Source organism: Phalacrocorax carbo, chromosome Z (assembly GCF_963921805.1).
Source record: "Phalacrocorax carbo chromosome Z, bPhaCar2.1, whole genome shotgun sequence".
Classification (NCBI taxonomy): Eukaryota; Metazoa; Chordata; class Aves; order Suliformes; family Phalacrocoracidae; genus Phalacrocorax; species Phalacrocorax carbo.
Window position 1 is genome coordinate 13,939,204 of NC_087548.1, and position 24,308 is coordinate 13,963,511.

Sequence of the window (24,308 nt, forward strand, 5' to 3'; positions counted from 1 at the left end):
TTGCTTAAAAGACCACTTGCATTCCATCCAAATTTAACTCAGTTGTGAGTTGTACTCACAACTATGTTTAATTTTATTTTCAATTTCTTAGCATAATGGTAGAAGGAAGAGTGCTAAACCACTTTAGTGTAGCTCCCATTACTGCCTAAAACAATTCCCCCTACTTGATGTACATAGAAAGACATACATAGGAAGAGTCTCTGTTTTATCAGTTTAAGGTGAGAAATCAGGCTCCACCAGAAAATTTGGGAAGACAATTTTATGCTGGTAAAAGTGAAGGACAGTCTATAAAATTAGGCTGCAATATCTACATAACTAACTACAGAAGTGTAAAATATTCACAAATTCTGAGGTAATTATCATATATATCTTCTAAAAACACATTAAATTGAGAAATAGACAGACTGTTTAGCTCAGAGTGCAGCTGAACACATCAACAGTCCAACATCGCCAGCAAGGAAAGTCTTGCTCCACTCTATCCCCACTCGCATTCTTCCCTCCTCCCATATAGCAAACCTAGCTATGCCATCATATTCCATCCCTGGTGCTAGTTCTGCTACTTGTCAAGCTAATCAGTGCATTAATTTAACTCATTAATCTAGCAGAAAATTGTAAGAATTTTTTTTTGCCTGGCTCATCTTCTAACATGGTAGAAACATTGGAGCTTACAAAACAAGTCAGCTGAGTCCCAGAACCTGTGTGAGTTATACAATGGAAAGCAGCAGGGAAGGGGTAGGGGGGGTGGGCTGAATGGAGGGAAAAAAAGAACAGGGACCTGTCCAGGAAGCATTAACTTGGCTTTTCCAAGTTTCTTTAAACTGTGCTGAAGTTACTGCTACAAAATACTATACAGTGCTCACACCACACTATGAACTAACAGTAACAGTCAGTTTATCAAAGAAAATGTCTTTGTTCTCAGAATACGTATGATTAAAGCTACCTGACAGTTTTCAGTACTTAATATTGTGAAAAGATTATGACCATTATCAGCAGAACTATTAACAAGATTCTGGTACAGACAGTGTCATTTCTTCCGTGCTATTTTTGTACTGAAATTCCTTATCATGGTATAGAATTAACAGCCCAAATCACAAGAATTCTAAGGCTAAGAGTTCTATGACCATGTTTACTTTAGCAAACCTGTTCCCCTTGCTTCTGCAACATCATGCAGAGCTAGTGATCGAGTTTGCAAGACTGAGAAAAATATTCTAGAATTGACTACTGCTTCCTTTTTAAAAGTTATTTTGCCATTATATGACAGAAACTCACAACATCTTTTCTAAACTCATGACATTACTTTTTTCCCCACACGGTCTTACTGAAAACCTTTTAATATTAAGATGAGCAGACATTTTCATGGAATTGATTTACATAAAAATGTTTTTGTGCCAACTTCTCCATTTAACTTACAAGAGTCTCTATCCTTGTTTGGTGATTAGTGCCTCATCATATTTGCTCCTCCTAGATTATTTTGCCAGACTCCCTATTCCACTGACCTTTCTTGTAGTTCATCTGTGCACCTACACTAGTATTATCTATTCTTCTTTCTTGACTAGCGATGGCAAGAACTGCATGAACCATTTCAGATGAGGTTTCAGTTGCGCTCCAGACAACGCTTTCTTTCCAAACAGTCTAGCTTCCTCAGAGCAGCTTCTTGTAAAGTTACCAGTGTATTGACGATATCTCCTTGGATCAAATATCATGACAGGCCATACTAATAGAAATGCTAAATAAGATTTAGAACCAATCCCTAGGCAACTCCACTGCAATTATTCCCATTTGCTAATCACACTTCTAATTCTACTAACCACCTCTACCACCCCCTTCTCTACAATTCTTTTACTAATCTCTACCTTAAGTAATAATTTTCCACACTGCATCACAGCAAGGATTTCAATTTTGTCCCAATAAATAAGCCTCCAAAAGATTGAGATCATGTTATTAGAGCAACAATGAAATACAGTGTGTCAGCTGAGTTACAGTAACAAACCGCATGCATGTTCTTCACCACAACAAAGTTAGTTATTCAGTTTAGCTTAATTCCTCGGTACAGTGGGAAAAAGTTGAACCAAATTACTCTGTATGTTCTGTGGGTTAAGGACATGCAAACAGGTACTGCAGCACAGCAGACCAAGAAGTAACTTAGCCAGTTTTCTGGAATTCCATATTGAAAGAAAGATGATAATAAGGATATCAGACTTTGTTCTGGGGAAGAGAAGATTTGATCTAGAAAGAAAAGTGGCTAAGTTACCAGGTCAATGCTTTCTTAATGTGAAAAGATACTCAGACCAATTGCCTTTATTTACTAGGTGGAGCTTAAAAAAAAAAATAATCACAGAATAATTTAGGTTGAAACAAAGATTTGGAGATCATCTGTTCTAACTCAGTGCTCAAAGCACAGCTAATTTTGAAGTTACATTAGGTTTTTCAGGGTTTCATCCAGTCAGGTTCCAATCACCTCCAAGAACAGAGACTGCAAGACTACTCTAGACAACCTGTTACAGTGTTTGAGTACCCTCACTGTCAGGAATTTTTTCCTTAGTTTATAAAAGCTTCAGTTTCAAAAGCAAATGAGCTCTAGACCAACATTTACATAAGACAAAGCCAGTGTGTGACCATTCAATTCAATGTAACTTCATATTACAACTCTTACAGTGTTTTAATTTACTATCAAAATAAATGTCATTATTCTTTGATTTAAGAAGTTATGGGTGAAGGACTTGGCAACTTCAAATTGTACTCTTCTGGATCACTATTATATTACCTCTTCTGCCAGAAATTTTTATTCAAAAGAATACATTTTATTCATACCACAGCTATTTCTTTAGCTGATCATAACAATGCTTCCCCACCAAGCTGGCTTTAATTTCTGTTTTCTAGGAACAACACATATTCTTCAATGCTTGTCTTCCAGCTTAGATTTCTATTTCACTGTCTTTTCATTATTCCAGCCAGAGCCAGTTTAGAGTCTATATGTTGCGCTCAATTGTTCTGCTCCAGATTCTGTAGATAAATATTTCAGTCAACTACAAAAGACCATTTCCAGCACCTTACCTAATGTATTTTGTCTCTCCTACCCGCTTTAAACTGCTACACACACATTGCTGTTTCCCCACACTCTTTGCTTCCTCCTCCCAAATAAGCTTGCTTCTACTCAGAAGTTTACACCCCAGCTTACCCTCATGCTTCACATCACAACTTCAAGATGGAGATAATTCTTTATTCACAAAGATTGTATTACAGTGCATGAGAAAAGTATTTTTTGTAAAATACCTTTGACACAAATCTTTGAATAACACCTCTTCTAATTTCTACTGACACTAATGATGGGAAATAGTAATCTTTCTGATGCATTAGTATCAGAACTAGTGCCATATATTATGAAATACCACTATGATATTAAACCTCCCAGGTAAGAATGACCGCAGTGAGCTGTGACTGTGTATCTTTCCCCACACTAATCTCCAATTCCACATCCATCTGATTTTTCAGGGGGTGAGGGGCCATACTGACTCACAATCTTGCAGAATTCATCAAAGAGCAAAGGCCACAGCAAAAAATTAGCCTTGTCCACATTGCTGTGTGGTGTATGAAACTCTTACTAAGTGAAAGTTCGTTTTCCCAAGACAGGTGCATATTCTGCCCGGGTACTTCGCAAGCTGGACACAGGACTAACACTGCAGCTGCTTTCATGGTATTGCTGTGTACACTCAGAACTGTGATTCTGAAACAGTGTAACATGTGAAAAATCTTTTTCTCCTTTGCAGTCTGCATTCCAAAACACTGATGTATCCAAGAGTTAAGAAGATATCCCCGCCCAATACTACACTACAAAATCAATTAAGCTATAGTATACCTTTAAAAAAAAGTGTAAATCTAGGGAGATACTAAGCCAGGAAAATTCAAGCCTGAACACTTATTTAGCCAAGTTGTATTGAAACACCAGCAACAAGAAGTCCACACCCTGAGAACAAGCTCTCAAAACAGAACATGTTAGCCCTCACTACTCCATATCAGTTATTAAAACAATGAGATAAAATTATTCTGTTGGTAGTTGTTATTCCCCTTGTGAAAAACCAGAACGCTCAAGAAGCAGTTAAAAGCCATGTCTGAACTGCACGAAGATCTTCAACAAGGAAACTGTAGCAATGTTTTTGATACACAAGAAATACAGACTTCCAAAGCAGGGAAAAAAGCTGGCAGCGCACTTAATTTTAAGTGAGAAGCTGACAAAGGGGCAGACATTGCTGTTAATAGCAATTAATGACATCTTGACACTCACTTAGCAAAACACTGTTCTCCAGTTCCAAAACCACATAGGTTTTTCTAAATTAAATAGCTATATAATGTAGGTTTGTAAATGAGCAACATTCTTTCACAAAAAACCTGAGATGAGAACTTGTGTTATAACTGTTACATCTAATATAGCAGAACTCTCACTAGTTAGTTATTTTTATATAGCAACATTAAGAGAAGGTCTGGATTTCCTGTGATATATCAGCCCGAGAACTACAGAGAACTAAGAACAATTAAGAAACAAATACTGAATGCTAGTCTGTACAACACTTGGCTTGTGTCCTTTTGCATTTCCAGCTATTGGCCTTTCCTGGTAAAAAAGTATTGAGGCTATTTCTGTAAAAACGTAAATTGGAAGTAGAAAGCTTTATTTTTTCCATGTTAACAAAACCAAGAAAATACAACACTTGATATAATGCTATCTATTTGGCCAGGTAATAACTCCAAATGACTTAAGACTGTAAGATATTTTGTTTTCCACATTAAGATATTTGTGGAGTAAGCCACATGTTAAGAAACTTAATAAGGTATCTGTAGCAATTATTGTCAGAGGAATACATTTTCAGGAAAATGCAGCCTATTTCCTATAAGATATATAATAAGTAAAAGGAAAAAAGAGGAAACACATAAAACGTTCACTATAAGCCTTGCTTCTCATCACACTAATTTAATTTAAAACCAAAAATTAATTGTAACTTATGTGCATGTGTTTTTCTTTCAGGGATACAAAGACTGGAACAAGTATGACCTAACTCTACAAAAACTGAAGGAAGCGCTACGATCTGCTGCTTCTTCAGATCCTAATCTAGGAAGAGGCACTACTGAACAACTGGTCAGATGAAATTTCAGGTGTGTTAATAAAAAAAAAAAGAAAAAAATCAAGCAAGATTTTTTCTTCCAAAACACATTTGACAATAAACAGCATGAAATGATGAAATATTGCACTACAGTAAGTAGTACTTTAAAAGTGACTTTATGTCTCTTTTTCTAGAGTCTGTCACCCACTAGGGTTATAAAATTTTGATAAAGACTGAAGATATATTTTTAGAACTTTAATGAAAACTATTGTTTCCTAGTATTACAATTTTGTAAACAGAACATTGTTCATAAGACAACTCACTAATAGTCCAAAGTGAGGCCTGAAGGCATGCAGATGTGCAATCCCCTCTTGAATTCTGTCAAATTTCAGCAGCTCCTAGTAAACATATTCTATGGCTTAACTACACAGGACCTAAAAAATACAGTTCTTTGTACCAATTTTGAGTTTCCCTTCTTCTTCCTTGTTCCTAAAAATATCCTTCCATCACTCCATTACAAACAAAAAATACTGATTGCTACTAGACAGCTAAAGCATATAGTATCAATAACTTACTTCAAAGATTAATACCCTCATGTTTTCAATACACCCTTACTGCTCTGTTAATCTCCACATTTAGTCTCATGACCTGATTTGAATTCAATCAAATTCTGCAATACTTTCCTCACTGTCCATCACAACATAACTGCAGGTGTCTGTAACAGTGATGCAATATATGCTCTGGATCACCTCCCTTTACCTAGTCACACACAATGGACAGCTTATTGCCTATACTGCTTTCTTCACTATCAAAACATTGATTTTATTCAATGTCTAGTCAACAGCCATCTTCACAATAACATGCAAGACAAGAAGAACTGAGCTTGAGATCCTAGGTCTGCTTGAAGAAGTACTAATATTTTTCCTCACAGAATGGCTGAGGTTGGAAGGGACCTCCAGGTGTCATTTGGGGATCCAGTCCCACTCAAGCAGGGTCACCTACAGCCCATCACCCAGGACCATGTCCACACAGCTTTTGAGTATCTCCAAGGATGGAGACTCACAAGTTCCCTGGGCAACCTGTGCCAGGGCTTGGTCACTGTTGCAGTAAAAATGTGTTTCCTGATGTTCAGAGGGAGCCTCTGACATTTCAGTTTGTGCTCATTGCCTCTGGTCCTGTCACTGGGCACCACTGAGAAAAGCCTGACTCTGTCCTCTTTGCACCATTCCTTCAGCTATTTATATACATTAAGGAGATCCCCCCTCAGCCTTCTCTTCAGCTGAGAGAGCTGGGACACTCTAGCCTCTCCTCACAGGAGAGATGCTTTGGTCCCTGCTTCATCTTTGTGTCCCTTTGTTGGACTCTCTCCAATAGGTCCATGTGTCTTGTACCAGGGAGCCCAAAACTGGACACACGACTCCAGGCATGGCTTCACCAGTGCTGAGTGAGGGGGTAAGGATCGCCTCCCTCGACCTGCTGGCAATCCTTTGGCTAATGCAGCCCAGGAGACCATTTGCTTTCTTTGCTGCAAGGGCACACGGCTGGCTCCCGTTCAGCCTGGTGTCCACCAGGACCCCGGACTCCTTTCCCAGCTCGGTGGCACCCAGCATGTACTGGTGCCAGGTGTTGTTCCTCTCTGGCTACAGAACCTTGCACTTCCCCTTGTTGAACTTCATGAGGTTCCTGTCAGCCCATTTCTCCAGCCCACTGAGGTCTCCCAGGGTGGCAGCAGAGCCCTCTGGTGTATCAGCTGCTCCTCCTAGTTTGTGTCATCACAAACCTGTGGAGGGTACATTCTGCCCCATCACCCACTTCATTAAGGAAGAAGTTAAACAGGAAAAAAAAGTGCTAAAATTGGCAAAAACTGTATTCAATTCTTAATGCATTTTGTATTTCCTGCCTTAAGCTACTACTTTGCTTTTTAGTACCAATAATGCAACTACACTTCAACCTACGGCTGCTGCATTTTAGCAGCAGACAAAATTTTACAAATAATATAACACCCCAGAGTTAAGCCTACAATCATCAATCCATTTTGAGGTTACAACTACAAAGGATGTAACTATACCATTAACAGAAAAGCTTCCCCAAGCGCTTGGTTCCTAAAGACATGAGCCTGCTGCAAATTTCAACTACTTGGCAGACTTCCCTTGTAATAATGACAAAGGCTTCTCTGATTAGTGAGGCACCTTTCCTTTCCAATTGCCACCACCTCTTCTGTCTCCCCATCATTAGTCAACTGCAATACTGGCACATAGCCCATGTTAACAAATCCAGAGCCCCTATTGCCTTCTAATGTTGGCATACCTTCTTTGAGAGTGGGACCTCACTGATTTGAAAACAGATCTACCTTTATAACCAGCAGTAGCTTACTGGAGGCTTCTTGTGTACATTAAGTAAGCTAGAACAGCATGTTTAGCATAGCACTTAAGACTAACATTGCTTGAATGGAAGACAGTGAGCACCATGCAGCTCTGTCATATTCAGGGAAGTCTCTTTTGCTAAAAATGCACATACTTCAAGATGTGGTGCAACTCAAGATAGCATGGGCATAAAATTCACAGAAAGCAAGCATTTGGAATTTTTATACTAAGATATATATACCTTCATCCTATGATAAAACTGATTATTTTCATTCCCCATGCATTTTAGAATGGAGTGCATATAACACAATACTGCTAGATGAATAAATATTTTCTTAACATAAGTCTAGCGGTACATTTTCACTTAGAAGCAGCCTTACATCCTACTCAATATTGTCCTGTTGTCCACTAGCACAAGTCTGAATTACGGTTAGTTATATTTCAAGCTTGGGCTAGTAGGCCTGTGTGAATTGCAGCCCTAATGTCTCTGAAAGACTGAATACTTCTGAAACCAGTATCTAGCTGAAGAAGAGGTAACTGGAGCAGGCACTGAAGACAAAAGTAAATTATAAGTACTAGCAAATGTGGAAAAAAACACCACTCTGCCCCAAACAATTTTCAGTAGCCAACTTCTCCATCCATAGCATTCCACCTTCCTTCGTTGCTCTGCAGCAGCCTCAAATACCCTGTAACATCATGCACTGCACTTGAATTCCAAACCAACTATAATTGCAAGAGTTGACTTCCATATGGCTGCCTAAAAGATTGCATCTTAACCTAAACTCACAGGCACTGTGGTCTGCTCTGGACCTGAACTGCTAAAATAGCTTTTAACTGTGAAGGCTCACCATCCTTAGTAATATTCATGCTACTTGAAGGCAATTCAAAGTTAACAAATTACTTCTAACTACGAATATCACCAAGATGAAACTCAGGCACTTAAAGATTCTTAACAGCAACTTAAGTCTTAAAACATGGTTAATTAAAAGAGCCTACCACATTTGCACACTTCTCTGTCCAAATATTTCTCACTGTCCCTACCTGTCCACTAGCACCCTGACATTTCAGTCAGACAATTTTAGAATAAAAGCATAGCTGTGCCTCTCTTCAGCACTGAATCGAGAATCCTAGTATTTTTTTATTCATGAAAGAAAAGACAATACTAGGTTATTTGTTTCAAACTGAATAGATACACAGTGATTTAGGTGACCTACAGAGCACACATACACAAAGAAGAGAGACTAGCATCACCAAATTCCACATTTATTTCAGGCTCCTGAAGAGATTGATTAATACAGTTACTTAAATACATAACAGATGAAGTTTGCATTGCATGCAGGTTTATAACCTTAGGCCATAATACCACCACTAGCAGAAAACACAAACTGAAGGTACTGCAATATTCAGAGAAATTTCCTGTATTGGTATTAGCATAATCTATTGCTTCTCTCATTAAGTCATGATATTATTACTGGGTAGTGCACACAAAGAATTTTAAATGAGCAGGACAGCAGGAAATTTTACACAGTGGCAACACTGAAAGGAACAAGAATGCTCTAATGCCTTATTTACAGGTTTAAAGGGCACATAGCTCTTCTGGTGCCTTTGACTAAATATGGAACGAGTTAAGATTTCAAATGTGTTTTATGAAAACTAATATTTCTGAACTAATAGAGACATCTATTCCCTTTCTTATCTAGTCCATTCACAGAACTATACTACTTACACTGTTACAACAGAAAATAAGTTATCAACTCCTGCACACACAATTCATGAATTTCCCAAATTCAAGACCTAACACCTTAGCAGCTACCAATCTGTCCTTTTAACGGCCTCAGATATCAGTATTTAATGTGGCATATATCAAAGAACTAAAGTCTTCAATTATCAAGTGTCTGACTCAACCTCCTAAAACAACTTGCTCTTTTGAGCATCTTTTTTTAAAATCCATGGATTAGTCATGTGGCTAGAGATATTTTTTTATAGTTTTAGGAGGCTCACCTATTATTAACCATGCAGGTAAGTCTGCTTCATGAAGGTAAGCTGCCTTTTAGACATTTTAAGTGACTCCTTTGTTTTCTGTTCAAAATATTAAATTAATTCTTATGAAAGGAGTGCTTTAACGCTAATTCCTGTGTCTCTTCACTTTCAGATGTGGTAAATATACAAACGGTTTATAGGATGTGGAGTCTTTTATGGATAGGAAATGCAGTAGTATCTTGCACTTGTGATAGCAAAGGAAAAAGCTTCTTTCAATCACGTTTTTCCATTTTCTCAAAACCACATATAGAATTAACTATGAAAACAATTTCTGAGCTTAAACAGTATTCCAATTACATGTTTGTATATTGCAATTCAAAAGGAAATTTCAAATTATTTGTTCAGGATTTTAAGTCTAGAAACCACCTCAGCTCCACAATAAAACAATAAAAATTTAAAAAATTCATCTCCACTGCAAAACTGCAGACATACGGATCACTGTTTATTATTCACTTACAGATAATTTGTTTACTTACAAAAAAAAAAAAGAAAATCCTATTCAGAAACTCCTTCATACCCCATGACAACTCAATTTAAAATTTCACTATAATTGTCAAGTAAAACATAAACATACTGGGAGCACCTAATCTTAAAAGAACTAGAAAATGAGCTAAGTTCAATTGTCTCCTTTAACTATTAAGCATTGGAGTAAATAAAATTTAATGTACTTTATGCCCATTTCCCAGAAAAAACAGATAGAAAGAATAGGTTTGGAGTAATTTCAAGACCTCCATAAAACTGTATATTCCCGAAACTATGTAAGGTATGCAATTTTTATCCACTAGTTAACAATAGCACACAACTGCGTTTGTTTGTTAATAACCCTTCATATATTTGCTTTATTCTTCTCTTTTTCCCATTAACCAAGACTTTGGAGTTAAGGAAGGTCTTACAGCTTTATGAAATGAGGAATGTGAATTCAAATGTGGACTTTAAGGTGCTACCCCAATACAAGCCAAAACTTGAAGCTGTTCCTGATTGTATTTGGGTTTTGCCAAATGAATTAATCTGATTTCAGAAAACATGAGATAATAGATGCTACTAAGTACTTTCTAACATTCTGATACACAATTTGGATGCACAAAAACTATGAAGATACAAAGACTTATGGCAGCGAGTCTATACAAGATGCAAAATGTACACTGACAGGTCCCTGAGCTTCACTATCAGATCTGCTCCCGGTCTCAGAGATTGAAGTAGGAAATATTTTTAAAATGTGTCTGGCCCTGAAAGTATCTTTTATCCTTTCTTAGGGACAGTAATTATAACATTGCATCAAAGGAATGAAGTCCCCTGTATTTTCTGGTGCTTCAGCTCTTCCCGTATGCATCCAGCCTCCCATAGGCTCGGCTCTAACCTATGTTAAAAAGGATTCTGTCCCTCGACACTGACATAAGCGTGGGCAAAGACTTGGGGAGCAAGCCCCATCCTCCCTGAAGCTGAAGAAGGAGAAGGGCCCGGGGGCAGCAGACGGTAACTCGCTAGTGGTGCTGACTGCAAGTGGCCATTTTAATTTAAGGGCCTTGGGACCCGATGCTGCCGCCGATTCGCCTCCTCTCCCGCGGTGCCCAGCTCCACCTCCCCACCCTCACACCACCAGGGACACCAGGAGGGCCTCCCTGGGAGGCTATGAAAACACACCCGCGGGCGGGGCAGACAAGCAGGAGGGTCCCAGGCGGGCAGAGCCACCCCGGCGGAGCAGGGTGCGGGGGAGGCCCCGCGCGGGGGGGCCCGAGAGCAGCCCCGGGCAGGTCCCACTCGGGGACGCGGGGCTGGAGGGGAGCGGGGTGCCTGCGGGTGCGGACCGAGGGAAGGGAGGGGCGGGGCGGGGAAGGGAGGGGTCGCGGCCGTTACCTGTACTGGGCAGCAGCCCCGCTATGGGTGAATCCAAAGTAGTTGCCGGTGGCCATTTTGGCATCTTCTCCCAGCCGGCTGGGCACTGTGGCGACGATAACCGAGAAGCGGCGGCGGCCGGGGCCATGACAGGAGGCCCGGCAGGAGGAGGGCGGGAGGAGGAGGAGAAGGAGGAGGAGGGGAGGAAGAGAAGGGGACATACGGACAAGGGACAGACAGAGCGCGCGAGCGCCAGGTTAGACACGGCGCCTCAGAATCCCCCCCAACCCCCGCCCCGCGCGCGGGCCGCATCCCCTCCCCCTCCGCGCTCACAGACACACAGATCGAGCGCCGTGACTTACCATAGGTGAACGAAACTACCGGGCATATGGGAATCATGAGTCCAAGCTGGCAGCGACAGCAGCGGCTGAACTCTCAACTCTCACGCCCCCCTCCCTCTCCCTCTCCCTCCCTCCCCCTCACCGCCGCACTCGTTTTCTTCCCCCCCACCCACCCACCCACCGACCCACCGACCGACCGACCGACCGACGGCGACAACGGCGGAGTACGGCCGGGGCGGCGCCGCGCGCAAGCGCGGGATGTGCGAGGGGGACACTGGAAGTTGTAGTCCAGGCCGGCGGCACCGCCCCCCACGCCCGCCCGCAGCCGGGCGCGCTGGGTGCCGCCGCCACCGCCCGGCCTGAGGCACAGATCCCCATCTGCGCATGCGCGGGATATGCAAAGGTTCCTGGGAGCTGTAGTCCAAACTGGGCCAAACGAGGCCCAGGCGTGATGGCGGGCCGCTTTGAGGGGAAGCGCTGCACGTAGCGCCCGCCTCTCCCCGTCCTCCCCACGTTATCCTCCGTCCTGCACTCACACCCGTATCCGCGGGCTCCTATCGCAAAGATAGGGTCGGTTTCTCATTCTTGCCTGCAAAGGCACCACGCACTGCAGCAGGGAGCTCCAGCAGCAAAAGTCGAGGTGAAGCAGGGTCACCGCCACCCCTGCCGCATAGTGTCCCCACACGTGCACCGCACGCGTCAGCATTTACCCGCTTTCCCACACAAGCACAGGGTCGGCTGAAGCCTGGCATACGCAGCAGGTTCCCAGTTAGCACTATGCAAGACCCTAGAGCTAGAAGGTGGCAGCTGCTGTTAGTGCACGCATGTGGAGTTGACTGCAAGACCTCAGGCTTGTCTAAACTTTAAACGAGTTTCAGAGTCACCTGAGCGCACAGCTGCACTGCCACAACCGCACGCATGAACAGCAACGTTGCTCTTGTCCAACTAAAGCCACATGCACGTCATCTGACCTGTCCCAAGGCACCACAGCTGACATGTCTACAAATTAATTCTGCAATAGCTCCTTTTCCTGAGTGGTCAGGCATTGGAACAGGCTGTCCAGAGAGGTGGTGGTGTCACCATCCCTGGAGGTGTTCAATAAACATGTAGATGTGACACTTCAGGGCATGGTTTAGGAGACATGGTAGCGTTGGTTTGACAGTTGGTCTTGATGATCCTACAGGTCTTTTCCAACCTTAATAATTCTATAATTCTAGGATTCTTCACTGCAGCTGGCATAGTGCTGTGCTTTGGACTTAGTATGAAAAGAATGCTGATAACACACTGATGTTTTTGTTGTTGCTAGGTGGTGCGTACACTAGTCGAGGACTTTTTTAGCATCCCATCCACTGCCAGTGTAATAGGTTCACAGGATTCCTATGCACAAAGTTCACCCAACACATGATATTTAGAAAGCACAACAGTATTTATTGCTCTATTATAGCCTTGTATAAGCAGTTACTAGCATATGTTTTCCCTTTATGAGAGTCTTACCAACCCAACTACTCCTGAGACACCGCTGAGCAGGAGGGTGACCATTAGTGGGGTCATCAGAGGGAAGGGAGGTAGGTGCAGCACCTTCAGGGAATCCCCTGTGGTTCTTAAAGCGTGCTCTGTGTCTTCTCTCCTCTCTCCTCTCTGAGCTGTGCTTTTTTATACCCTCAGTAGATTCAGTGGAAAAGTACCAACTAGATGTTGCTGCATACGTGGCCAGCGCAAGCAACAAGGCCTGCTAGTTGCATGCTCTGCCAGCTAAAAGCGGCTCCCGGATTGCAACAACATATTGTTCAATAACAATCCTCCCTGTTCCCTTCTTCAAGGTTGTGTTCTCACAGATGTGTTCATCTTGTAATTTTTCCATTGTGGCCCTACACAGACCATCATCTAAAATCCCTCACACAGCCAGATGCACAAGAAGCCAGGAGGGGAGGGGGAGCAGTTAAAAGAGTAGATCCAAACTGGCCAAAGGGGCATTCCATGTCATGTGATGTCATGCTGTGCTGGTTTTGGCTGAGAAGGGGTTAATTCTCCCCACCGCGGGGGGGCGGCTGCCTTTCCAGCTTCCCGCGCTCTGCCGCGTGGCGGGAGGGGGGGGGGGGCGGCTGGGAGGGGCGGGGCCGTGGCGGGGGCGGCTGGCCCCGACTGGCCAATGGCAGGTTCCTTCCGTACCACGTGACACCGTGACCAGTACGTTAAGGGGGGGCAGTGGCGGCTGGGGGAGGGGTGGTGTTGGGTCGGTCGGTGTGTTGTTTGTTTTCACGGTTTGTTCCCCTCCACCCACCCCCCCCCCCACACCCTCCCCCGGGGCTTTGCGCCTCTCGTTGTTCTCCTTTACATTGCATTTCTGTTGTTGTTGCTTTTAATTTTAATTATTGAACTGTTCTTATCCCAACCCAGGAGCGTTACCCTTCTGATTCTCTCCCCCATCTGCCGGTGGGGCAGTGAGCGAGCGGCTGTGTGGGGCTGAGCTGCCGGCTAAACCGCGACAGTCTTTGTGGCGCCCAACGTGGGACTCAAGGGTTGGAGATAACAACAGCTCCTGGTCAGAGCAACATGTTGTCCTTTTTGCATTTGGTGTTAAAGATTGGTGTTGGTTTGTTGAGTCTGCTGTGTTCTGCTGTGATTAGTAATGTTTTGCCTACAAGATTTTTTAAACAAACACTCGTTTTCAGCTTTATCTGGTATTTGGGGTTTTTGCTGAAACCTACTGTACTTTGGATGCCACCTTATTGAGGCAATTAGCAATTATACCTCCTCCTCGGAGAGATTTTATATGGAGGAAATACAGAATAGTACCTTTGCAACTTTGTTCTATGATGTCTCTGCCTCTATTACAACAACCTTTTTGTATCTTGAACATCCTTGGGTGGTTAAGGTGCACTTGTTGTTAGGTTTTGGGCATGTTGTTTTGGTTTTGACTAAGCAACTTAAGAATATCACCCAGAAATCTGCCCCAAGGCTTGATAGTTACGAGTGGCAGGGCATGTGGGATAGCATGGGCAAATACCTAGGGCAGTGGGCACCCCCAGTGTTTTGGAGTTTCACCCCCAAACAAGTGCATAATCCTGAAAAACTAGTGGAATATTTGGAGAAAGTGTGTTGTTACGCTGGGAACTCCAGAGAGACACAGATAACTGCAACATGCTGGGGCCTGGCCCACCCATACTGAGCCCTGCTCAACAGTATTCAGTGCCCCCAGGGGGAAGAGAAGGTCTCTGGATTGAAATGCAAAGTGACTGGCACTGCAGCCACTCAAACCCCCAGGACAGGCACTGCAGCCACTCAAACCCCCAGGACAAGTACTGGAGCTGGCTCAGAGAATCAACCTGTACCAGTATCACTTGCCCCCATACACAAGAAGAAACCTTGGAAGCGGGTGTCAACTCCTTTAGAACGGGATGATGAAAAAGCAGGGCCGTCACAGGGAGAGGAGGAAGAAGTCATAAATGAAATAGAGACCACCCGATCCCTGTCCTTGAGTGAGTTGTGAGATATGCGAACCGTTGTTCAGGTGAGCACATTGTCACCTGCCTGCTCCAGTGCTGGGATAACGGGGCCAGTAGCCTGGAATTAGAGGGAAAAGAAGCCAAACAACTGGGTTCCCTTTCTGGGGAAGGGGGCGTTGACAAAGCAATTGGGGAAAAAACCACAAGCCCTCAGCCTCTGGAGGCGACCCCTGTCCGGAGTGAAGGAAAGGTATCCCTTTAAAGATGATGTTACGTATCGCCCAGGAAAATGGACAACTATGGAGAAAGGCATCCAGTATCTAAGGGAATTAGCTGTGTTTGAGGTGATTTATGGTGACCTGAATGACCAATGGTCATCTGAACATCCAGATGAAGCCGAGTGCACATGACCCATGTGGCAGAAGTTGGTGCGGAACGCACCATCTTCGCATTCAAACTCATTGGCAGTAGTGCCCTGGAAAGGGGACGAGACACCAACGGTGGTGGAGGTGACTCTGGGATTACAAAGCAAATATTCTTCCTCGCTCATCTCTGCTGTGGAGAAACTATCCCAAGAGGTCCAGCAACTCAAAGAAGATCTGTCCTGCTCCCACCTCTACAGAGTAGTGTCTCAGCTGTTAGGAATAAGTTTCCTTTTGCTTAAGAGAGAGGATACACACCATGAGGCACCCTATGGTTTTACCTGCGTGACCACGGAGAGGACATGATGAGGTAGGATGGCAAGCCTACCTCGACCCTAGAGTCACAGGTACATGAGCCGGAAGGAAGAACAATCACTAAGGGAGGTTCTTCCAGGAAAGCTACTTCCAGGAAAGTAGAAGCACTAATTTTATTTCTGAGCTTAATTATTTCTAAGCCTAATTAACTCTTGATTCAGATTTACAGGAAGTGAGTTGTGACTGCCATGATCAAGACTAGAGGGGCCCTGCCTCCGAACAGGTGGAGGAAAGGGATAACCGGGCTTACTGGACTGTGTGGATCCGATGGCCTGTGTTGTGGTTCAGCCACAGTCAGCAGCCAAGCCCCACGCAGCCACTCGCTCACTCCCCCCTGGTGGGACGGGGGAGAGAATCGGAAGAGTAAAAGTGAGGCAACTCATGGTTTGAGATAAAGACGGTTTAACAGGTAAAGCAAAAGCTGCGCATGGAAGCAAAGCAAAACAAGGAATTCATTCACTCCTTCCCATGGGCAGGCAGGTGCTCAGCCATCTCCATTAAAGCAGGGCTCCATCACGTGTAACGGTTACTTGGGAAGACAAACGCCATCACTCCGAACATCCCCCCTTCCTTCTCTTCCCCCAGCTTTATATACTGAGCATGACATCGTATGGAATGGAATATCCCTTTGGTCAGCTGGGGTCAGCTGTCCCGGCTGTGCCCCCTCCCAGCTCCTTGTGCACCCGGCAGAGCACGGGGAGCTGAAAAAGTCCTTGACCAGTATAAGCACTACTTAGCAACAACTAAAACATCTCTGCATTATCACCACTGTTTCCAGCACAAATCCAAAACATAGTCTCATACTAGCTACTACAAAGAAATTTAACTCTATCCCAGCTGAAACCAGGACAGCCTGGCATGTCCGACCCACAGGAGTATAAAGCTTTAGTGGACACCGGCGCACAGGGCACCTTAATGCCATCAAACTATAAAGGGGCAGAACCCATCAGCATTGCTGGAGTGACAGGGGGATCCCAAGAGCTAACTGTATTGGAGGCTGAAGTGAGCCTAACTGGGAATGAGTGGCAAAAGCACCCCATCGTGACTGGCCCAGAGGCTCCGTGCATCCTTGGCACAGACTACCTCAGGAGAGGGTATTTCAAGGACGCAAAAGGGTACAGGTGGGCTTTTGGTGTAGCTGCCTTGGAGACGGAGGAAACTAAACATCTGTCTACCTTGCCTGGCCCCTTGAAGGACCCTTCTGTTGTGGGGTTGCTGAGGGTCAAAGAACAACAGGTGCCAATCACCACCACAACAGTGCACCGGCGGCAATATCGCACCAACAGAGACTCTCTGATCCCCATCCATAAACTCATTCACCAACTGAGGAGCCAAGGAGTCATCCGCAAGACCCACTCACCCTTTAACAGTCCCATATGGCCAGTGTGGAAGTCTAACGGAGAGTGGAGGCTAACAGTAGACTATCGTGGCCTGAATGAAGTCACTCCACTGTTGAGTGCTGCTGTGCCAGACATGCTAGAACTTCAATACGAACTGGAGTCCAAGGCAGCCAAGTGGTATGCCACCATTGATATCGCTAATGCATTCTTCTCAGTCTCTCTGGCAGCAGAGTGCAGGCCGCAGTTGGTTTGACATGGAGGGGCATCCAGTACACCTGGAATCGACTGTCCCAGGGGTGGAAACAGAGTCCTACCATTTGCCATGGACTGATTCAGACTGTACTGCAACAGGGAGAAGCTCCAGAACACCTTCAATACATTGATGACATCATCATGTGGGGCAACACAGCAGCAGAAGTTTCTGAGAAAGGAGAGAAAGTAGTCCAAATCCTTCTGAAAGCTGGTTTTGCCATAAAACTAAGTAAGGTGTAGAGAACCGCAAAAGAGATCCAGTTCTTAGGAATAAAATGGCAAGATGGATGTTGTCAGATTCCAACAGATGTGATCAACAAAATAGCAGCCATGTCTCCACCAACTAGCAAAAAGGAAACAGAAGCTTTCTTGGGTGTTGAGGGGTTTTGGAGAATGCACATTCCAGATTGCAGTCTGATTGTAAGCTCTCTCTATGAAGTGACCCAGAAAAAGAATGATTTCAAATGGGGCCCTGAGCAACGACAGGCCTTTGAACAGATTAAACAGGAGATAGACCATGCAGTAGCTCTTGGGCCAGTCCGGGCAGGACAAGATGTAAAGGATGTGCTCTACACTGCAGCCGGGGAGAATGCCCCTACTTGGAGCCTCCGGCAGAAAGCGCCAGGGGAGACCTGAGGTTGACCCCTGGGGTTTTGGAGTTGGGGATACAGAGGGTCCGAAGCCTGCTATGCTCCAGCTGAAAAAGAGATATTGGCAGCATATGAAGGGGTTTGAGCTGCTTCAGAAGTGGTTGGTACTGAGGCACAGTTGCTCCTGGCACCCCGACTGCCGGTGCTGGGCTGGATGCTCAAAGGAAACATCCCCTCTACACACCATGCAACTGGTTCTACATGGAGTAAATGGGTTGCACTGATCACCCAGCAGGCTCGAGTAGGAAACCCCAGTCGCCCAGGAATCTTGGAAGTGATTATGGACTGGCCAGAAAGCCAAGATTTTGGAATATCACCAGAGGAGGAGGTGACACGTGCTGAAGAAGCCCCACTGTATAACAAACTGCCAGAAGATGAGAAGCAGTATGCCCTGTTCACTGATGGGTCCTGTCGCCTTGTGGGAAAGCACTGGAGATGGAAGGCTGCTGTATGGACTCCTACAAGACAAGTAGCAGAAACAGCAGAAGGAGAAGGTGAATCGAGCCAGTGTGCAGAGGTAAAGGCCATCCAGCTGGCCTTAGACATTGCTGAATGGGAAAAGTGGCCAGTGCTCTATCTTTATACTGACCCCTGGGTGGTGACAAATGCCCTGTGGGGGTGGTTACAGCAGTGGAAGCAGAACAACTGGCAGCGCAGAGGCAAACCCATCTGGGCCGTTGGATTGTGGCAAGATACTGCTGCCCGGGTAGAGAACCTGGTTGTAAAGGTACGTCATGTGGATGCTTACGTCCCCAAGAGTCAGGCCACTGAAGAACATCGGAAGAACCAGCAGGTGGATCAGGCTGCCAAGATTGAAGTGGCTGAGGTGGATCTGGACTGGCAAAATAAGGGTGAACTATTTCTAGCTCAGTGGGCCCATGACACCTCAGGCCATCAAGGGAGAGATGCAACATACAGGTGGGCTCGTGATCGAGGGGTGGACCTGACCATGGATGTTATTGCACAGCTTATCCACGAGTGTGAAACGTGCGCTGCAATCAAGCAAGCGAAACGGGTAAAGCCTCTGTGGTATGGGGGATGATGGCTGAAATACAAATATGGGGAGGCCTGGCAAATTGACTGTACCGCACTCCCACAAACATGTCAAGGCAAGCGCCGTGTGCTTACAATGGTAGAAACGATGACTGGCTGGCTGGAAACATACCCTGTCCCCCACGGCACTGCCCGGAACACTATCCTGGGTCTCGAAAAACAAGTCCTGTGGCGACATGGCACCCCAGGGAGAATTGAGTCAGACAATGGGACTCATTTCCGAAATAGCCTCATAGCCACCTGGGCCAGAGAGCACGGCATTGAGTGGGTGTATCACATCCCCTATCACGCACCAGCCTCTGGGAAAATTGAACGGTACAATGGACTGTTAAAAACTACACTGAGAGCAATGGGGGTGGGACATTCGAGCACTGGGATACACATTTAGCAAAGGCCACGTGGTTAGTCAACACAAGGGGATCTGCCAGGCGAGCTGGCCCTGCCCAGTCAGAAATCCTACATCCTGTGGAAGGGGACAGAGTCCCTGTAGTGCGCGAAAAACATATGCTGGGCAAAACAGTCTGGGTTCTTCCTGCCTCCAGCAAAGGCAAGCCCATTCGTGGGACTGCTTTTGCTCGAGGACCTGGGTGCACTTGGTGGGTGATGCGGGAGGATGGAGAAATCCAATGTGTGCCTCAAGGGGATTTGACTTTGGTCCAAAACAGCCAATGAACCGAATGGCACAATGCAAACTGCTACATAATATTGTGTGTCACCTCTGTGTTGTATCAATGATATCAGAGTACGAGCCTCCCAACCCATGGAAGATAGACTGTGAAACAAGCAAAGTGCAGCAGTGACGGAACGATGACTGACTCGGGATGCAGCAACCCAACGCCACACACACCACCTCTCCCACCCTGAAAGCCTGATACGGCAGATGGAGCCCAGAGCCATGGACTGGGTGAACTCAATGGACATTTTTATGGATATTTTACAGGGAAGGTCTATAGACTAAGGGAATGATGTCTGTGTGTTATGTTAAAGGATGGGAAGGGGAGTGGTGGTGGGTGGTACGGTTGTATTGCATCATATGGGACCTGGGCATGGTGTAAATGGTATGGAATAAGGGGTGGAGAATGTGCTGGTTTTGGCTGAGAAGGGGTTAATTCTCCCCACCGCGGGGGGTGGCTGCCTTTCCAGCTTCCCGCGCTCTGCCGCGTGGCGGGGGGGGGGGGCTGGGAGGGGCGGGGCCGTGGCGGGGGCGGCTGGCCCCGACTGGCCAATGGCAGGTTCATTCCGTACCACGTGACACCATGACCAGTACGTTAAGGGGGGGCAGTGGCGGCTGGGGGAGGGGCAGCAGCAGGTCGGCGGGCGGTGAGCGGCTGCGGCGCCTGGGGTTTGTTTTGGCAGTTCGTTCCCCTTCCTCCTCCCTTCCCCCCTCCCCCGGGGCTTTGCGACTCTTGTTGTTCTCCTTCACACTGCATTTCTGTTGTTGTTTCTTTTAATTCTAATTTTAATTCTAATTATTGAACTGTTCCTATCCCAACCCACGAGCGTTACCCTTCTGATTCTCTCCCCCATCTACCGGTGGGGCAGTGAGCGAGCGGCTGTGTGGGGCCGAGCTGCCGGCTAAACCACGACACATGCCCAGCATATTAACTGGGGGGAGCTGGCTGGGGAAGTGGGCAGCGATTGCGGCTCGGGGATTGGCGGCATTGGTCGGTGGATGGTAAGTAGTTGCATCATTTGTTGTTTAGGTTTTTTCCCTCTTCCTGAGGTTTCATATATATGTCTCATTATTTTCTTTTCATTGTATTACTATTATTATTATTGTTGTCATTACTGTTTTATTTTAATTATTAAACTGTTCTTATCTCAACCCATGAGTTTTCTTACTTTGGCCTTTCTGATTCTCTCCCCCATCCCACAGAGGTGAGGGGATTGAGTGAGCATGTGTGTGGTATTTAGTTGCTGACTGGGGCTAAACCACAACAGTCTTTTTTGGCACCCAACGTGGGGCTCGAAGGGTTTGAGATAATAACAGTTGCTGGTCACAGCATTGATTAATCTGCTCTCAATATTAGTTTATCCAATCTACACCATGCTGATTTTGAAGTACATGCTAAAGATTGGTGCTGGTTTTTGTAGTTTGCTGTGTGCTCTGCAGTGATTAGAGATGTTTTGCCTAGGAGATTTGTTATTAAAACACTGGGCTTGAGCAGTTGTATGGGTCTTGCATGGAAGTCGTTACTGTACTTGAGGTACCACCTCATGGAGACAATTAGCAATTATACCGCCTCCCCTGAGGGTTTTTTTTAATAAAGGAAATACAGAATGGCACCTTATCTACCATCTTCTATGATGTCTCCTGCTTCATTACAACTTTTAAGTATCTTGAACATCCTTGGGTAGTTAAGATACATCTGTTGGTATTTCTTTGGCAGACTGGTTTGGTTTTGTCTAAGGTTAATAATCAGTTTAAGAATATCATCTAGAGATCTGCCCCAAGGCTCAATAGCTATGCGTGGCAGGGTATGTGGGATAGTATGGGCAAATGCCTAAGACAGTGGGCTTCCCCAGCATTTGGGACTTCACCCCTGCATGAATGCAGAATCCTGAAAAAATAGTAGAATATTTCGAGGAAGTATGTTGTCACCCAGGCAATTCCAGAGAGTTACAAATCACTGCAATGTGCTGGGGCCTGGCTGATGCCTACTGAGCCCTGTTTAAACACTCTTCAGTACCCCCAAGGGGAAGAGAAGGCCTCTGGACCTAAAAAGACAAAGACAAGGAAAGCAAGAAGCACTGTGGCCACTCAAACCCCCACGACAGATACTGCAGCTACTTCAACCGCTGTGAGAAGTGTTGTAGCTGAATCAGAGGATCAACCTGTGCCAGTATCAGTTGCCTATACTCAAGAAGACATCTTGGCAGAGAAAGTCAACTCGTTTAGAAAGAGATGATAGAAAAGCAGGGCCATCATGAGGAGAGGAGGAGGAAGAGGAAGAACTCGTGCAAGAATCAGAAACTACCTGATACCTATCCTTGAGTGAGTTGTGAGATATGCGACAAGATTTCGGCCGTCGTTCAGGTGAGCACATTGTCACCTGCCTGCTCCAGTGCTGGGATAATGGGGCCAGTAGCCTGGAATTAGAGGGGAAAAGAAGCCAAACAACTGGGCTCCCTTTCTGGGGAAGGGGGCGTTGACAAAGCAATTGGGGAAAAAACCACAAGCCCTCAGCCTCTGGAGGCAACTGCTGTCCAGAGTGAGAGAAAAGGTATCCCTTCAAGGAAGAAACTGTATACTGCCTAGAAAATGGCTGATCATGGAGAAAGGCATCCAGTATCTAAGGGAATTAGCTGTGCTTGAGGTGATTTATAGTGACCTGGATGATCAACGGTCATCCAAACATCCAGATGAAGCCGAGTGCACATGACCCATGTGGCAGAAGTTGGTGCGGAACGCACCATCTTCGCATTCAAACTCATTGGCAGTAGTGCCCTGGAAAGGGGACGAGACACCAACGGTGGTGGAGGTGACTCTGGGATTACAAAGCAAATATTCTTCCTTGCTCGTCTCTGCTGTGGAGAAACTATCCCAAGAGGTCCAGCAACTCAAAGAAGATCTGTCCTGCTCCCACCTCTACAGAGTAGTGTCTCAGCTGTTAGGAATAAGTTTCCTTTTGCTTAAGAGAGAGGATACACACCATGAGGCACCCTATGGTTTTACCTGCGTGACCACGGAGAGGACATGATGAGGTAGGATGGCAAGCCTACCTCGACCCTAGAGTCACAGTTATGTGAGCCGGAAGGAAGAACAATCAGGGAGGTTCTTCCAGGAAAGCTGCTGCTCCAATTTCCAGTAAGCAGTTCCCCAGAGGAGCAGAAGCACTGATTTTATTTCTGATCTTAATAGAGACATTTGTGATTCATATTTACAAGGAGTGAGGAATACTACGATCAAGACTAGAGGGGCCCTGCCTCCAGTCAGGTGGAGGAAAGGGATAACTGGGCTTACTGGACTGTGTGGATCCAATGGCCTGGCACGTCCGACTCACAGGAGTATAAAGCTTTAGTGGACACCGGCGCACAGGGCACCTTAATGCCGTCAAACTATATAGGGGCAGAACCCATCAGCATTGCTGGAGTGACAGGGGGATCCCAAGAGCTAACTTCATTGGAGGCCGAAGTGAGCCTAACAGGGAATGAGTGGCAAAAGCACCCCATCGTGACTGGCCCAGAGGCTCCATGCATCCTTGGCACATGGGATTCTCTCCCCCATCCCACAGGGGTGGGGGAGTGAGTGAGAGGCTGTGTGGTATTTAGTTACTGACTGGGGCTAAACCACAACACACCTGAAGCATCTAGGCACTAGCACTCCATCAGATTGCTCCTAAAGACCCTTGGGCTGAACATTACAGTCTGCTGTAACCTCTTGTTCAAGTGACTGAGTTCCATCTGTTTCACATGACCCTGTTCTACCTTTAGGCAATCCTGCCCTCTGAGCAGTGAAGGATGTTTCTCAAAGCTCTAAATAAAGTAAAACTTAGATCCTTAAACATTTGCATCTCATTTGTGTACTTTGTGCTATGATGTGTATTTTTCATAAAATAATCAAGACTGGTAAAGCACTTTTGCATTAATTAAAAGTGATAATTTTAGAAGTATTTGTTTTCTGTAAGCCACCCCTGCTCAAAACATGCCTGCCTGGGATCTCTCACAGTACTCCCAAAGGCATGGGTTTTCCTATCCCGCAGTACCTGCGGTCATCTTAGGCAGTAAGACTTCAGCAAAGATATTTTTGTTCATAAAACAAATGAGAAGAGAGTTGTTTCTCATCTAAAGCTTACATTATTGCAGCTACATATGATGTATAGCTATTTAAGAATCCAGACATCCTTGCCAATCCCCTGAACATAATTTGTTGGTCATTATTATTTATTTTAGGAACTAAATAGTACTGTACCTCTTGTTCTTACTTATCCTAATCAAGCACAATAGGAAAATGAACCTGCATGGGAAAAGGAATGAATTTTCAACCTCTGTGGTACATTACACTCAAAGTGCTTTTCCATGAAGAAACCAGCTATTGGGTGAAGACATTTAATTGCTATTGCTTGTGAAAACAAAAGCCCTAATCCTGGTGTTATCTACAAGAGTAGTTCAGGAGAGACCTCCACACAAATCTTCTATAGAAGAACTTACAGAGCATGA

At 45.1% G+C, this 24,308-nt stretch overlaps 1 protein-coding gene and 1 non-coding gene across 4 annotated transcripts in view; both read right to left on the reverse strand.

The window, feature by feature from the left end:
- The window catches only part of ZFR (zinc finger RNA binding protein), a 45,114-nt gene extending 33,303 nt beyond the window's left edge, over positions 1-11,811 (reverse strand). For all 3 annotated transcript variants that reach the window (XM_064439606.1, XM_064439605.1, XM_064439607.1), the window contains exons 1-2: positions 11,692-11,811; positions 11,351-11,435 (exon numbers count right to left, since the gene is read on the reverse strand). In XM_064439606.1, coding sequence (XP_064295676.1) covers positions 11,351-11,435; positions 11,692-11,728 — 122 coding nt within the window. In that variant the 5' untranslated portion in view covers positions 11,729-11,811. The remainder of the gene's footprint in view (positions 1-11,350; positions 11,436-11,691) is intronic.
- LOC135310707 (small nucleolar RNA SNORA66) lies at positions 1,058-1,192 on the reverse strand. The gene has a single exon (XR_010370796.1). It is a non-coding gene; the product is annotated as a small nucleolar RNA SNORA66 (small nucleolar RNA).
- Positions 11,812-24,308: the final 12,497 nt, after the last annotated feature.